Source organism: Plecotus auritus (genome assembly GCF_963455305.1).
Source record: "Plecotus auritus genome assembly, chromosome: 2".
NCBI classification, from domain to species: domain Eukaryota; kingdom Metazoa; phylum Chordata; class Mammalia; order Chiroptera; family Vespertilionidae; genus Plecotus; species Plecotus auritus.
Genome location: NC_137771.1, coordinates 196,705,923 through 196,723,891, shown reverse-complemented (window position 1 = coordinate 196,723,891; position 17,969 = coordinate 196,705,923). Strand labels below are relative to the sequence as shown.

The 17,969-nt window shown below is 42.8% G+C and overlaps 1 protein-coding gene across 1 annotated transcript; it reads right to left on the bottom strand.

Annotated features, from left to right (window-relative positions):
- Nucleotides 1-9,476: 9,476 nt before the first annotated feature.
- On the bottom strand, nucleotides 9,477-12,724 carry RPL22L1 (ribosomal protein L22 like 1). Its single transcript, XM_080654078.1, has 4 exons — nucleotides 12,632-12,724; nucleotides 10,900-10,989; nucleotides 10,613-10,734; nucleotides 9,477-9,746 (listed from the first exon to the last, which is right to left on the bottom strand). Exons 1-4 carry the CDS (start codon nucleotides 12,638-12,640, stop codon nucleotides 9,602-9,604), a joined length of 366 nt encoding a protein of 121 aa, XP_080510204.1. The 5' UTR covers nucleotides 12,641-12,724; the 3' UTR covers nucleotides 9,477-9,601.
- Between the last annotated feature and the right edge of the window lie 5,245 nt (nucleotides 12,725-17,969).

The following is a 17,969-nucleotide window of genomic DNA, read 5'->3' as shown; positions in this document are numbered from 1 at the left end:
AGAAGCTAGAAGTGCCTCTCAACACCTTTATGTAGTGAGATCTCCCCACAGTCCTCTCTGGTGCGCTGTCCTTCTCATCACAGCACTCCACCAAATCCAAACTAGCTGGACGATAAATGTGTTTCTCGAGTCTTTGGACTGATGAGCATCAACATCCTATAAAGTGTTTACTGAAGTGATTATTAACTCAGGCTCCAGAGCCAAACTGCCTGATTTTGTATTTTAGCTTCTCCTCTTCCTGTTAAGTGACGTTAAGTCTCTCTGCCCCCATTTCTTTACTCAGTAAATGGGATAACGAAAGTATCAACTAAATAAGTTATTATAGAAAGCCTCATTAAATATTAACTATTCTTTATATAGTTCTGGCCAAAGACTCTTGTATATCCTAGGTCCTTTCTTGTGTGAGTCCTCCAGGCCAAAGGTTTTAGGGGCTATAACGCCTTATAAATTTGGAGGGGAGCAGAATATGCCACCCCCAAATATGCCACTTTGGCATATTAATTATTTTGAATTAAAGTTACTTGAGAAACATCCTGTTCAAGAAGGACACTCTGACCTCCTCTGTTCCCTGAGAGTAGGAAATAATTCTCCATGTGAAGGTGCCCTCCCTGTACCAGGAGGGTGGAAGACATCCTCATCCCCAGAGACAGGGAATTTAGGGCCGAGAAAGCTATATAAACAAATTTTGTTACATCTTCACTAATTTACGGTCCCAAGCCCAAACCCCTTTGCCTTATCAATTCTTCACAAATTCATTGTTTCCTTTTCTAAAAAATATAAAAGCTTCCTGCCTTGGTCACTTCTTTGAGTCTTACATATTTTTTAAAATATATTTTTATTGATTTCAAAGAGGAAGGGAGAGGGAGAGAGAGATAGAAACTTCAATGATGGGACAGAATCGTTGATCGGCTGCCTCCTGCACTCCCCCCCTCACTCAGGACTGAGCCCGGAAACCCAGGCATGTGCCCTGACCGGGAATCGAACTGTGACCTCCTGGTTCATAGGTCAATGCTCAACCACTGAGCCATACCAGCTTGGCCAGTCTCATATTTTTATGAGGCCCCCATACATACAAAATTAAACTTGTTTTTATTCCTGTTAATCAGTCTCATGTCAATTTAATTATTAGACCAGCCAGTGAACCTAGGAGAGAAGAAGGGAAAATTTTTCCTCCCCTATAAATTGTATGCAAAATATTGTGTAAACTTTAGGGTGTGCGCACTTTTCTGGGGAGGGATCTAGTCCTCATTGAAGGACTCCATGACCAACTAAAGGTTATGAAGCTTTCCCTGTTCGGCCACTTACTTCCCCCACAAGGGCCAGTCACCTTTGCTCTGTTTTCCCTAGAATGACTCCAAACTAACCCTGTACCGGAAGTGCCCTCTCAGCCGCTGGCTCTGCTCAGCACTTAAATACTGAGCCTGAACCACACATAGGTTTCACTGTCAACAAGAAAAAGCCTGACCATGTGGTTTACATGCTTTAAAAAAACACACAAAACAAACAGCAAGATCCAACAGAGCAGAAACCAGGGACTGAAGATAGCATCACAGAGAAAGGGCATCAAATTTAAAAATCCATTCCTTTAAAATTTTTAATGTATCTCATTAGCCTTCTGGTTAAATAAGGATAATTGGAAGTTTTCTTACTGGTTTATGTTTATTTAGCACACCATTTAGAAAGAAAATCCTTTCATCCTGAAGTACTTCAAGTTGACATTTCTCAGTACTAATGTTATATACAAACAAGCCACAGCTTCCTTGTTTAAGGTACTTGAATAAGAACTTTCATAATCAAAAGACAATTTATTTTGAAAATATCTCCCTCTTGAGGGCATTACTATTTATACATCAATGTATCCTAAACTCTGACATATACTGGTGGGTGGAAATGGAAGTAAATTAGTACAAACATCTTGGAGGGCAATTTGGCAATATCTATTAACATTTCAAAACCCATGAGTACTAAGACCTACAGGCAAAAATAGTCACAAAAATGGTAAGCCCCCTCAATATCCAGCACTGGGTGACCAGTGAAATAAAGTATGATAATAAAAACAATCAAATAACATGTAACCATTAAAAGCTAGAAAACCTATATTTATTAACATGGAATTACCTCCAATACATGCTTATATATACTTATTTGCACATGTATAAAAATAGCTACAGATAATTGCTGATAATAGTTATTGCCTTTGAGAGAAAAAAATGGGTTAAGAGGGGTCAGGGAGAGGAAGATGTACTTTTCACTGTATAGCCTTCCTATCTAATAAAAGAGTAATATGCAAATTGACCATACCTCTGCTACACCCACAAACCACGCCCACCAGCCAATCAGGAACGAGTATGCAAATTAACCCAACCAAGATGGCTGCGGCCACGGAGCGAGCAGGAGGCTTGGGTTTCCCCAGCAATGGAGGAAGCCAAGCTTTCCGCACACCCTGGCCAGCCCTGGACTCCACTCAAGGCTACGAAGTTTCAATGATAGAAGATAAATAAATCCCAACAAAAATGGCTGTGGCCATGGAGTGAGCAGGAGGTTTGGGTTTCCCTGGCGATGGAGGAAGCCAAGCTTTCTGCCTGCCCTGGGTGGCCCTGGCCTCTGCTCAAGGCTACAAAGTTTCAATTATAGAAGATAAATAAATCCCAGATACCAAGGCCTCTGCTTGGGTCGCCGGGGGGCGTGGCTGGCCTGCAAACCACCACAGGCCCCTGGCCCAGGCCATCCCATGCCCCAAGGGAACCCCCACCCTGATCCGGGACACCCTTCAGGGCAAACCAGCTGGCCCCCACCTGTGCACCAGGCCTCCATCCTATCTAATAAAATAATAATATGCAAATTGACCATCACTCCAACACACAAGATGGCTGCCCCCATGTGGACACAGATGGCTGCCACAAGATGGCCAACAGGGGAGGGCAGTTGGGAGGGAACAGGCCTGCAAGGGAGGGCAGTTGTGAGCAATCAGGCCAGCAGGGGAGGGCAGTTGGGAGGGACCAGGCCTGCAGGGGAGGGCAGCTGGGGGTGATCAAGCCTGCAGAAGAGGGCAGTTAGGGGTGACCAGGCCGGCAGAGGAGGGAAGTTGGGGGCGACCGGGCCTGCAGGGAAAGGCAGTTGGGGGGGATCCAGCCCTGCAGGGGAGAGCAGTTGGGAGGGACCAGGCCTGCAGGGGAGGGCAGTTAGGGGCAATCAGGCTGGCAGGGGAGCAGTTAGGCATCAATCAGGCTGGCAGGGGAGTGGTTAGGGGGTGATCAGGCTGGCAGGCAGAAGCAGTTAGGGGCAATCAGGAAGGCAGGCAGGCGAGCAGTTGGGAGCCAGCAGTCCTGGATTGTGAGAGGGATGTCCGACTGCCCGTTCAGGTCCGATCCTACTGGGATCGGGCCTAAACGGGCAGTCGGACATCCCTCAAGGGGTCCCAGATTGGAGAGGGTGCAGGTTGGGCTGAGGGACACACCTCCCCCTTGTGCACGAATTTTATGCACCGGGGCTCTATTATATATATAAACTGACTTTTTAAACCATCCTATCTAATAAAGAGGGAATATGCTAATTAACCATCACTCCGTCACAAGATGGCTGCACCCACAGCTGAGGCCAATTTCCCATAAGGAGCCTTAACAAGCAATCAGCAGGGACCTGAGGCTTCGCCCTCCCCCGCCCCCCGTGGGGCTTGACAGGGGACCTCAGGCCGCCTTCCACACCCAGCAGGGCTTGACAGGGGACCTCAAGGTGCACTTCCTGTCCTGGTGCTGGGCTAGGGGACCTCAGGCTGCTCCCCCCGCCCCAGTGCCAGGCCAGGGGACCTCAGGCCGCACCTCCCACAAGGTGGGGCTTGACAGGGGCTTCAGGCCACACCCCCCACCTGGCAGGGCTTGACAGGGGACCTCAGGCCACGCCCCCCACCTGGCAGGGCTTGACAGGGAACCTCAAGGTGCACTTCCTGTCCTGGTGCTGGGCTAGGGGAACTCAGGCTGCTCCCCCTGCCCCAGCACCAGGCCGGGGGACCTCAGGCCGCGTCCCCCACCAGATAGGGCTTGACAGGGGACCTCAGGCCATGCCCCAACACCCAGCGGGGCTTGATGGGGGACCTCAAGGTGCACCCCCAGTGCTGGGTTGGGGGAACTCAGGCCACGCCCCCTGCCCAGAGGGGACCTGAGGCTGCACGCCCCTGCCGATGGGGCTTGACAGGGGACCTGAGGCTGTTCCCCCCTCCCGGTGCCGGGCCGAGGGATTTGAGGCTGTGCCCCCCCCAACACCTGGTGGGGCTTGACAGGGGACCTCAGTCCATGACCCCACCCAGCAGGGCTTGACAGGGGATCTCAGGCCATGTCCCACACCTGGCGGGGCTTGACGGAGGACCTCAAGGCACGCCCCCCGCCCCGGTCTGGGAGAACTCAGGCCATGCCCCTCGTCCTGGCACCGGGCCAGGGACCTGAGGCTACGTTCCCTGCCCAGCGGGGCTTGACAAGGGTGGGACTAGCCAGGTCTGGATCTATCCCAATGATCAGGGGGGGCGGGGGGGGGGGGGTCGGCTGGGTCTGGGTCTCATGTGATTTTGAGGCGCATGTGGGTGGGTGGGGACTTGACTCTTGGTCCCATGGTGTGCCCCAGACTCTGACAGGAGGAAGGTTTTCATATACATTTTACTAATTTTCTTTCATCTCTGACACTTCTATTATAGAGAAAGGGCAAATAGCAATATTAAATTATTTTCTCTAATTAATCCCCTTTTAATGTGCATGAATTTTGTGCACCGGGCCACTACTCTATACATATTATCTGTAAATCAAAAATCTAATGAAATGTTTTGTAAAATTCCTGCAGAACTTATATTTATAAAAGTGCAGAAATCATAAGTGTAAAAGACAAAAAATTTTTACAAAGTTAACATACCCAAGTAACACAAACTCATATCAAGGAAAAAAGCACTACATACTAGTATATATGTAAAAAAAAAAATCCCATTTTATTGTTTTACATATAAATATAGTAGTTCACCCCCTTATCTGTGAGGGATACATTCTAAGACCCCCAGTGGATGCTTGAAACCACAGACAGTACCAAACCCTATACACTGAGTGGCCAGATTATTATGATCTCTGAACGCATAATAATCTGGCCACTCAGTGTATATCCTATATAACAAAAGGCTAATATGCAAATTGTCCCCTCGACCAGGAGTTCGACCAGCAGGCAGGCCGGCCAACCGCCCATGTCCCCTTCCCCTGGCCAGGCTGGCCAGACCCCACCCATGCATGAATTCATGCACTGGGCCTCTAATATATATATGAGTGGCCAGATTATTATACGTTCAGAGATCATAATAATCTGGCGCTCAGTGTATATATGTACATAATATATATATTTTATATATAATACGTTACATCTTTATTCATTTATCTATCAGTGGATACCTAGGTTGCTTCCATATCCTGGCTATTGTAACTAAAGCTGCAATGAACATAAGGGTGCCTATATCTTTTCAAATCAGTGTTTTTGTTTTCTTTGGAGAAGTACCCAGAAATGAAATTGCTGGATCCTATGGTAGTTCTATTTTTAATTTTTTTAATTTTTTTAATTAAAATATTGATATTTTTTATCAGAGCCATTCTGACAGGTGTGACAGAGGCAGCTCTTAAGAAGGAACTTTTCTGCCCATTCCTTTCTCAGCCCAACCCTAGAGGAGCCAAAGGCAGCTAGTGATGTTGGGGGAGGGGCACACTTGGAATTCCCTGGCACTCTAGCTGATACCACCACCTTTTTTTTGCTTAAGCTGCACCACAGGCATTTTGACATATTGACCGAATTTTCAGTTTACTTCTTTCCCTCCTTCACTAGACTGTGAATAATACCTCAAGGTATTGGTATTATTCACTACAAAAGAATCCCAAACCAGGTGCATCTCAATACATTGCTTTACAAAAACTATGAAGCACTTCCCAAACATACTGCGACATAAAGCTCTTGTTTGCCAATTCAAGAAGCATAGTGCGTCTAGGTCTATACTGGCTTACAAAAAAGGCAGCAGATAAAATACACGTTAAATGGCCACTTCAGTCAATTAGCTATATTCAGAATATGAGAAATTCTACAAGATAAATGATCAGTTTCTTCAACAATAAAAATATAGCATTAACCTAAACAAAAGATTTAAAAGAAAAATCAGCTAAATATAATGGACCATTTGAGATCATGATTTAAACAAGTCAAATGTAAATAAACATTTTTTATTGAATTTATTAGGGTGACATTGGTTAATAAAATTATTTAGGTTTCAGGTGTACAATTTTATAATAGGTCATCTGTATATTGTATTGTGTGTATTATTATGCGTTCAGAGATCATGATAATCTGGCCACTCAGTGTATATAATACAATGGAATATTACTCTTCCTGAAAAATGAGATCTTGCCATTTGTGACAACATGAATGGACCTAGGGGGTATTGTGCTGAGTGAAATAAGTCAGACAGACAAATACAGTATGATTTCACTTACATGTGAAATCTAAAAAGCAAGCAAACAAATAAAACAGTAAGAGATTCATAGACACTGAGAACAAACTTGCCAGAGGCGAAGGAATGGGAGGGGCAAAAAAGGTGAAGGGGATTAAGAGGTACAAAATTGCAGTTATAAAATAAGTCATGGGGATGTAATGTACCACATAGGGAATATAGTAGTCAATGCTGTAACTGTACAGTGACAGGTAGTTACTACTTATTGTGGTATATAAATGTTGATTCACTAAGTTGTACACCTGAAACAATATAATATTGTATGTCAACTATACTTAATATAAAAAAAAGAACTAGTTTGGTGGTGTGGCTCTCTGGACAAGAAAGTACAGGTCTTTTTCTTTCTCTCAAAGCTTACATTTCTCAAAGGTTTATCACTGAGAATCTTAGCTCTAACAGTGATGCCCTGAGTATTTGATAGTCTATTCTTCACAGTCCTTTTGTTTAGGGTCCCATTATCCCTTCCAAATAGTTCTCTTCTGTGAACAAACACTTGACCTAGGCCTGGTCCTTTCCCATAGACCACATCTGGTCCAGAGGAAACACTGGTGCTTTCTTGCATCTGTGGAAACACCTCTCATTGCTTTGCTGGAGGTAAACTGCCCCAGCCAGTGCTTTTAGCCTTAGTTTCTCAGGATGAGCAAACATGCAGGAATCTTCGATTTCTGTCCTAGAAATAGGTAGTTAACGAAGGCTTACAAACTGGAACCTGTGCACCTCTTGTACAAGCGCTGCAGATTGTAAACATCTCACCTTGTAAAGTGGGACTATTTGCCACCTTTAGTTTTGTTTTGGGGACCTCAGCTAAAAAGGGAGTGAAAAAGTCCTATTTTAAAAGCTTGTTTCATGCATAAAAGTATAGGAGTGATGAAATAAGGACTCTTCCATGCTGTGTCTAAAAAGCAGGGAGCCAGCTCCGATTGACTTAATTAGAGCAAAGATGTGTGCCAGACAACCTCTATTAAGCTAGCTTGTGGGTCTCTGTCAGGAAAAGAGAAAGGCTTGGAGCCAATTGAATGGGCATCACTGTAAGAAAGGATTGCCTAGCAGAGAGAAATTTGCATTTACGCTAAGGCAGTGGTCGGAAAACTCACTAGTCAACAGAGCCAAGTATCAACAGTACGATTGAAATTTCTTTTGAGAACCAAATTTTTTAAACTTAAAACTTCTAGCGCCACTTCTTCAAAATACTCGCCCAGGCCATGGTATTTTGTGGAAGAGCCACACTCAAGCGGCCAAAGAGCCGCATGTGGCTCAAGAGCCGCGGTTTGCCTCCCCCATTAGAACTGTGTGGTCCTTGAGTGCAGAGAGCACATCTCATTCATAAGCTTTTAGGACAGGCCCAGACAGAAATCAATGACACACATTTGTAGCATGTGGACTGTGTAATTCACACCATCTGGACTGGGAGAGACAGGGAGAGCACAGTGGTATGTTAATGGTCCCCTCCCTTGGGAGAAACATTCAATCACAATTGAGATCCCTGATTCCTAGCCTGGTTCTTTGAATCAACTTTAGAGCAGGAAAAAGCTTCAGAGAATGTCTCTCATGGGGAGAGGAGAGCTTATGTGTCTTAAAAATCATTCAACATTATAAATTTATATTCGAAAAATTGAATCTTACTTTGTTGTTTTAGAATAGAAAGCTAGACAAAACCTTGGCTGATAGGGGATATATAGTCATCAGCCACATCATGGGGATGAAAATCAGAACTGGGGCAGGGAAACATGAGGTACCTGTTTATCAAAAGGAGGCGAATTACTAGTTTGACAAATACTGATTTCCAACGTTTCTTTACATACAGAGAAGTGAGGCCAGAGGGGTGAAGGTGTCCAAGGTCACACAGCTATGAGGTAGCAGAGGCAGGACTTACGACACTCAACTATGCTCCTACACTGACTGCATCATGGCTTGGCCACGCACGGCCTTGTGTGGTGAAGTAGTGGCACAGCCCTAGGGTGGAGGAGCACTGGGTGAAGACTGAGAAGTGGTGACATGGTGTGATCTTGGGCAAGCCAGTTTGTAAACTCCAAATAGAACAGAAATCTAAATCTAAAAAAGGGAAATCACACGAACACTAGAAGAAAATATGAATTAAAGAAGTAACATGGAAATGAGGAAAACTGTTCTAACAGCTCAAAATCCTGAAGCAATAAGAATTTAATTGCATAAAAGTAAAAGAATTGCAACAAAACCAAACCAAAATCACCATAAGCTTGGGGGAAATACAAATGACCAATTGAAAGAAAATCTGCAACTTAATCCTAAGTGTGAACAGCCTTAATACAGGAGCTTTAAAAAATAAGAATATCCTATAGATATAAGCAGCCCACAGAAAAATACAGATGGCTAACCCACCTATGTACCTGAGGTATTGACACTACCACTTTCAGGTTCCACTCAACCTCACAAGAGAAATGCGAAGACTATTCCGAAAGCCAAGTCTCGCCCATCGGACCAAAAAAACTCAAATTAAACCAAAACTCAAACTGGACAATATAATCTGTTGCTGAGTCTGTGGGAAAGTAAAATGACCAAGTTCCCATGAAAGGAAATGGCAATATCTATTTAAGTTACACATTCTTTTCTTTTGATCGAGTCTCACTTTTAGCATTCCACTACAAAAATTTAATGGCAAATATAATTAGTTATCTGCATGAGGCTTTTAATTAAGCACTATTTATAGGGGCAGCAATTTGGAAACTCAAATGACCATCAGTAGGGAACTGGTTGAATCAACTATGGCACAGCCACACAGGAATTAAAAAGTAAAGTAAAAAGTGGATACAGTAAGAATGGTTCATAAAAAGAAAAAAATGGATATAAATGGATTTACACCCTGGCCGGTGGACATTTGTAAAATCAATAAATTTCGGAAATCCTGGAAAAAATTCCACTAGCTATAAGCTATTTAAATACTGCTTACAGAAACTGTCATGTAAACAGTACACACTTAAATAAAAGACAAAAGCGTAACAGTGTGTTACATTTTATTCACTGATAAACAAAATCCATTTCTAGATGTTTCTCTTGGTACACTTCACATGTTTTATTAGTAAGCAAAGGCCTATATAAGGCCATCACCTAGTCCTCAGATTCAGACCCATCTTCATCTTGACTAATCTGGAAGTAACGAAGTTCATATGTCTCCTTGTCAGATGCAACCACGCGAAGCCAATCACGAAGACTATTCTTCTTAAGGTATTTCTTGGTAAGGTATTTCAAATATCTTTAAAACAAAAACACGAATTTCATTAAGGTAGCCTCTCAACCCCAATTACAATCAGTTTATACTCTACAAAACCCTTCTACCAACTCCTTAAAAGGAGTATTATGTTAGAAGCCCATATGCAGGAGAGCAGCTTCCTCTTCGATCTTACTATCACAGATTATTTCTAAATTAAATTTACAATTTCATTCTTCAAATGCACCATGTACTAAAATATCAACATTCCCTTCACCACCACCATCTCTAACCTCAATCCCATGTTGCATCAACTAGAAGCAACCCGTCAACAGGTTCCACTTACAAGTCAAGATTACCAACAGCCTTGAAACTAACACATGGCTGTTATTAAACACTTTCAGCCTCGTTAAATTTCATCACCAGCTGTTCTGCCCTGTTACCAATCTCCACTGGCAACAAACACTATGTTCATTCTCAGGTTTTCTCCTAATTCTTGTGCCCTCCCTAACTCTTAATACTGTCATTATAGTATCACATTTTACACTATATATCTGCATGTCTATGAGATCCCTGAGCACAGGTATTTCCTTTCATCTCAAAACCCTAGTGATTAGTTTATATACAAATTGGACCACAGGGTCTATGATTGATTCACTGGACAGGGGCCTGGACATAACCTCACAGTAAATTACACTTACTGTTAACCAGCCTAAGTAACTGTCACTATCACTAAATATATTTTCCATTCATATAGGCCTTATTAAAGTTCAAAGCACTTTGGTATGTCTCACTGACACCAACAACTTATCTATTCTTACATATGGAGAGCACATGAGGATTACACATTCCATAAAACATTCCACAATTACCATGATTTCACTAAAATAGTATGGAAAATAAATACTAACCTTTTAGAAAATTGTTTCTCAGAAACAACTGTGATTTTATTCTTGAAGCGTTCAATGTGAACAACATTCCCAAGATTTCCAGTTTTCCCATTGACTTTAACCTTCTCCCGTAGAAACTGTTCCTATTTTAAAACAGAAAAAATGCAAAACTAGGGAAGAAAACCCTAGAAATTCACTAGGGAAGGTACCCTAGGAATAGAGCTTAGGTTAAAATCAAATATTATACACTCAGTAATTATTAAGAACTCTACAATGATAAAAAACAAACTGAGTAGAGTGATACTTACAAAATTTGCAGAATCAAAAATGCCATCTTCTACTGGATGAGTAAGGTCCAAACCAAACTTCCAGATTGTCCTCTTAGGCTTCTTGACTTTCTGTTAGAGAATGTTAACATAATCATGACTCTCGAAAACAATTTAGTCACTTTATTTACAAACTTTAAAAATCTATCAGTGCAATGATGTACACTATGCCACAAGATTACATGAAATTGTGTAAAATTCTAAAACAAACTGCAGATCATCAATCCGGTTATTCCTTTTCAACCAGGCTGCCGCAAGGAGGGTACACCCCCTAACTTGATTTAAACCAAGTTTTGGTGAAATCTGATGGAAATCTGTCATGTCATACAAGTTGTCTCCCAAAAGCAAAACTCAAAAGGTCAAAAGTATATGGTGAGCTACTTACTATTCGTTCCCTTCATTAGAGGATTCCAGAGTCCTCCTTTTCCAACTGGAAAGGATTCAGAGGATCCACTTCCTACTACAAGTTAAAGCTAGAGACACCCATCCTGGTGTTTGAACCTCTAACCGAGCACTTTGTTCAAATTATCAATTCAAGTTTTACAGCCTTTATTATTTTCCAGACCACGGATGTCCAATTTTAAATTACCAGGCACTCTTTTCTCCAGGACAGGCCGCTTCACTACCACCATCCCCACTGCAGACGGGGACCAGCGCACCGCCTCGTCAGGGCTCACACCCTTCTCATGCCCACAGAACCCAATCCTTACGCTGGGACAGGCGAGAAGCAAGGAGGGGGACCTTTAGTCTGGCCAATATATTTTTTTTTAACTTTAAAAACACGTATAACTTAATTTTTTCAGACCCAACACTTTTAGGCCAATGCCACGTAACAAGGTTACACAAGTGAAATGGTGCTATGGCTACTAACTATTCGGACAATAGAGTGAAACAGACAAAATCAGTATTTACCAGAGGATGACACTTCGAAATCAGATCTACCCAAATGGATACCAAGTAGTCGAGGCACTTGTGCCCAAAAACCTTCATTTAGTTTAGGAGACGCAAACAATTTCTGGGCGGCGGAGCAGATTAACCAGGGGTTTATGGCCCCCTCAGACATCACCAGTTTTGTCCATAACCCTGCAGTATCACCCTAATATTTTTTTTAGTAAACTTCCGACACACACCTAGCTTTTCAAATGCTCTCTGGACCGACTTTAACATCTTCCTGGTTCCCTTATTATAAGGTAAATGTTTGAAAGCGCATTCCTTTTATATTTACCCAATAGTCGTGATTTGTGCCTTTAAAACAATTCCTTCCTGAGAACAAACTTCCTCCGCAGCTTGGCTCTGAAGTTCTCTTTTGGAACGGGGGCTACCTCGGAGCTCCCGCCGCGCTAAGGCCGTCAGACCCTCCCGACACCCCCATTTCCTCCTCCATGGTGCTAATGCAGCGTGGCACCGACATTACCCAGCGCGGGGAGAAAAGAAATGGCCCACATGCTGCCTGTGCCACTGGCCCGCTCACTGTGGTGCCTCCTTCCCTGCGCTCGCCCGGCCATCCCAAGCCAAGGCCGGGCCCAGCTCTAACTCCACAGACCACGTGTCGGTCATCTCCGGAAGGACTTAGAGCCTTAACATTTAGGTAGTTTCCCTGACGCAGTCTACTCTTCTACTTCCCTTTATCTCTAAGGAGACAACCCCAACTCTCCAGATGCCTAAGTGGTCTACTTTGGGGGAAGACGATCGCAGCGAGACCGCGCACACTCACCGGCGCCATCTTGCAGGCAATCCGTGCGATCAGAGAGAAAGCGGGGGGCGTCGGCACGTATTTATAGCTGAGCGTGCTACGTCATGCGCCGGGACGTAACCTCTGCGCCGGCCGGAAGAGCACTTGGAAAAGAACGCGGAGGCCAGTAACCCAGGAAACCAGTAACCCAGGAAACTGAGGGCGTGTCAGGGAGCGTCGGCAGTCAGGTCTCCTGGGAGCGCCCTCCAGCGGCGGTGTTTGAAAGGATTCACGGTGTTGGGTAAGAACTGCCTCTGCACCAAGTTACACACACACACCCGAGGGATATTAGGACTCATCTTTCACTAACCGCCTGGATCTGCTTTCCATTCAGAGCAAGGCATTGTCTCAAGTACCTTTGAGATCTCCTGTCTTCTGTATTATAATCCTCCAGCAAAAATTTATTTCTATATCTGTGTTTTGTTTTCTAAATGACGGTTGAGGGAAATCAGTATTTCGGAAGACAAAATAAACTAGGTTTTCCAATAGAAAAAAGAAACCTTTAAGTGAAAATCAACTTGTTAGCACATTGGGTATAATTTATTCGGCTTTATTATGGATTTTAGAATAACCCTAGGATTCCTCACTTCCACCCAAAATGCCACCCAGTTAAAATTCAAAGAATATTTTCCAAGACCTAACTACTAACATGTACAATGCACACAGTGTGGATGGGTGGGGAGGTGACACTGTTGATGACAAAAGGAAAAAAATAGCTTTTGAACTTAGAAGAATTGTAAGCTGATGTCAGATTGTGAAAGTGGCATGCTTCTCAGGATTTTGCAGTATTTTTTGTGTATGTGTGGAAGTGAAACTATCATACAGGATAGGGCAGGGATGGCAGTAGACCTTTGTTTTTAATTTGGAGAGTGACCCTAAAAAGTGACAACTGTGTATATCCTTTCTGGCAGCAATTAGTATAGTGGAAACTATGCTTTAATGAAGCATACAACATGTAGGGTATGAAAAGGGGTATTGAATTCTCAATAATCCATTTCAAGATTTTTTGGTTCTTTGCCTCAAGAACCACAGTATTTTCATTTCTTTTTCAAACATTAAGGGAGGAGGGGTAAGAGTAGTTAGCATTTCCTTCTCAAGGGCTGCCCAGGCTGCAAAGAGAAAATGACCCTTATAGTATTGAATATTTTTTTGGGGGGGAGGCATTAATTGAGATATTTATTATTTTATTTTGCTTATTTTTGGCAGCCTTCGATGTTCTGACAAAAAAACACACACACAACAAAACAAAAACAGAATAGGGAAGAACTATTAACCCATTTGTACAAAAAGGGATCTTCAAAACAACATATATTTCAAAATAACTAGTAATCTGAATATAATTGAAATTTTTTTCTCTTACTTTCAAATATAAGACATTGTAATGTATGATAGGTATATTTCTATTATATTATAAACTTCAGCCCTGGCTGGTTTGGCTCAGTGGATAGAGTGTCAGCCTGTGGACTGGAGGGTCCTGGGTTCGATTCCGGTCAAGGGCACATGCCCAGGTTGTGGGCTCATCCCCAGTTGGGGGCATGCAGGAGGCAGCTGATCGGTGATTCTCTCTCATCATTGATGTTTCTTTCTCTCTCTCTCTCTCTCTCTCTCTCTCTCTCTCTCTCCCCCCTTCCTCTCTGAAATAAATAAAAATATATTAAAAAATAAATAAACTTCAGTCATTGGTACTGGAGCCTAAATAAATCCATAAAATAAAATATAAAACAATATGGATAATTAAATTCACAGAGAAGCCCCCTCCCTGTGTAGCCACCTTTAAAAACTGGTTAAAATATGGTTTTAAAGGTAATTACTAATGTATGGTTAAGCTGGTGGAAAAGTAAATTTTTTCTGATGCAGAGATAATAAGCTCCCATGCTCAGAGGAATTTGGGGCTAGAATGAGCACTGCTCAAATAGCATGAAAAAGGTATAAACTAAAAATGTAGTTTAAAGTGTGCTTGGGTTGGTAGTGCCAGGCAGAGGGAGCAAATGCAAATGCTTTCTGGAGAAATGAACTCTGAAGACAAGCACAAAGGATTGTCTGAGATACACTTGGAGAAATAGAGCTGACAATTTTTTTCAAATCACTAAATAACACAGGGACAAAAAAATCATGACTGTCATCCATGAATGAAAATAACTGTCATCCATGAATGATAATAAAAACCCTATAAAATCAAACTCAAATAAGAGACTATATATTAGATAGATATAAAGGGGGAAAGGCAACATTTAGAGAAATAATGGCTGGATTCTTAGATTTAGGAAGCCAAATAAACCCCAGGCATAAGAATTTAAAAGAAATGCACACCTAAACACAAACACAGAATTATTTCAAAAGCATTCATAGAGAAGAGACAAAATATTTACCAACAGGAGTTATGTTAACTGCTGACTTCACATTAGCACAATAGAAGCCAGAAGCAGAGGATTATCTTCAAAGTGCCGAGAGAAAATAACTATCTACCTAGAGCAGTGGTTGGCAAACTGCGGCTCGCGAGCCGCGGTTTGCCGCTCTGTTGACTAATGAGTTTGCCGACCACTGGACTAGACTAAATGTTACCATGTAGATGGAAGCTGTGAGGATTAGGCAATTGTGGCATATTGTGTGCAAAGAGGTAAAGGGTAGTATATGACAGTGGTCGGCAAACTCATTAGTCAACAGACGGGCAAACCGCGGCTCGCGAGCCGCATGTGGCTTACCAGCTGCAGTTTGCTGATCACTGACCTAGAGCTATAAAGTCTGAAACTATATTTTAAGAGATAAGATACATTTAAGATATCTACACTAATAAAAGAGAAACATGCAAATTAACCATCACTCTGCTATACCCACAAGCCACGCCCACCAGCCAATCAGGAGCAAGTATGCTAATTAACCTAACCAAGATGGCAGCAGGCCACAGAGTGAGCAGGAGGCTTGGGTTTCCCCGACGATGGAGGAAGCCAAGCTTTCTGCCCGCTCTGGTGGGCCCTGGCCTGTGCTCAAGGCTACAAAGTTTCATTATAGAAGATAAATAAATCCCAACAAAGATGGCGGCAGCCACGGAGCAAGCAGGAGGCTTGGGTTTCCCTGGCGATGGAGGAAGCCAAACATCCTGGCCTGCCCTGGCCTCTCCTCAAGGCTACAAAGTTTCAATTATAGAAGATAAATAAATCCCAGATACCAGGGCCGCCGCTTGGGTCGCTGGGGGACGTGGCCAGCCTGCAAACCACCAAAGGCCCCTTGCCCAGGCCACCCCACGCCCCAAGGGAACCCCCACCCTGATCCGGGACACCCTTCAGGGCAAACCAGCCAGCCCCCACCCATGCACCAGGCCTCTATCCTATCTAATAAAAGAGTAATATGCAAATTGACCATCACTCCAACACACCAAGATGGCTGCCCCATGTGGTCAAAGATGGCTGCCCCCATGTGGTCACAATATGGCCGCCACAAGATGGCCAGCAGGGGAGGGCAGTTGGGAGGGACTAGGCCTGCAAGGGAGGGCAGTTGTGAGCGATCAGGCCAGCAGGGGAGGGTAGTTGGGAGGGACCAGGCCTACAGGGGAGGGCAGTTAGGGGTGATCAGGCCTGCAGGGGAGGGCAGTTAGGGGTGATCAGGCCTGCAGGGGAGTGGCTAGGGGGTGATCAGGCTGGCAGGCAGAAGCAGTTAGGGGCAATCAGGAAGGCAGGCAGGTGAGCAGTTGGGAGCCAGCAGTCCTGGATTGTGAGAGGGATGTCCAACTGCCCTTGAGGGGTCTCAGACTGGAGAGGGTGCAGGCTGGGCTGAGGGACACACACCCCGTGCATGGATTTCATGCACCAGGCCTCTAGTCTACAATAATAAAAGCATACTATGCTAATTAGATTAGATGTCCTTCCGGACGACGTTTCAGACGACCTTTCAGATGAAGCTGGGCTGCGAGAGAAGCTGGTGCCGGCAGCCGGGGGAAGGAAGGCCTACTCTTGCACAAATTTTGTGCTTCGGGCCTCTAGTTTTTAGATAACAAAACTGGCAGTTTGCTACCAACAGACTCCCAGTAAAGGAATTCTGAAAGATGTGTTTCAGGAGGAAGAAAAATGATCCTAGAAAGAAAGGTTATATGGCAAAAGAAATAGCAAAGAAAATTGCTTTTTGTGAGTAAACCTAAACAAACACCAATTGTACAAAAAATAATAATTGTATGCCAAAATACAAGTTAAATGAAATGAATTCCTAGAAAATTATAACTTAGAATTTACACAAGAAGTAGAAAATCTGAATAGTCTTATATCTTTTAAATATATTGAATTTTAAATTAAAACCTTCCTACAAGAAAGAAGCCCAGATAGCTTCACCAGTGAATTCTACCAAACATTTGAGAAAGAAATAATGCTTTTATATAACAAATACCTTTAATGCTCAAACTCACAATCTGTCAATTTACCTTTTAATCCAGAAGAGGGGAGCATTTGCCCAGTTTCCTGTCCCCCATTGGTCAGTGATTGTCCGTGAGGTGTTGACTCCCTTGTAGTTCCAGGTTGTACATGTGTGTATTTGTGGAGAGGTTCCCACAAACATCCCATGCCTCATGTCAGAGAAGCCATAGGGTAAAAGTTATACTTGTCCCAAACTGGTTGCTGTTACCTTCTTTCTCTTGAGTGGACACTTCAAAAGTACATTCTACATCACTTTATGGAAAATCCCAGCAGGATTAAGTCTCATTTGTCCCCAGAACATTCTTTTTTGCTTTTGCTCCTTCCCAGTTTCACACTTCCCAATTCCTTACTTCTGTTACCTGGGATCATTTTCTTAAACCAAATGCATGTGGCCTATAGGTTAAGAAACCAGTTTTACACAAAATCCTCAGTCATCAACTTATTTTATTAGGCCAGCAAACTTTGATACTAAAACCTGAAAAGGACATTTTGAGAAAAGAATATTATCTCTTGCAAGCTCTTTCATGAAAGAAATATACACTATATATGTATAGAATACTTTATATATATATTCTTTACATTTATAGATATGTTACTAGCAATATGCTGTGGGGTGATAATGTATTATTTATAGTTGTATATATAATGGTATATGTATAAAATGTAAAAGAATCTAGAAATAAATAATTAGAAATAATATGTGAACTTATTAAGATTGTCAGATGCAAAATTCATGTACAGAAATCAAATGCATATTTATATTAGAAATACATTAGAAGATAAAATTTAAAGAAGATACAGTATCATTTTCAATAACATAATTATATCAAATGTCTAAGAAAAAATAACAAAAGATGTACAAGAACTTTATGCAGAACTATAAAATGTAATTGAGAGAAATGAAAGAACAGATAAATGGA

Coding starts and splice junctions, on each gene's coding strand:
- RPL22L1 (XM_080654078.1), bottom strand. Junction 10,735..10,899: donor TTTTTGATTCTGCAAATTTT/GTAAGTATCACT, acceptor GTTTTAAAATAG/GAACAGTTTCTACGGGAGAA. Junction 9,747..10,612: donor GAGAAACAATTTTCTAAAAG/GTTAGTATTTAT, acceptor TTTGTTTTAAAG/ATATTTGAAATACCTTACCA.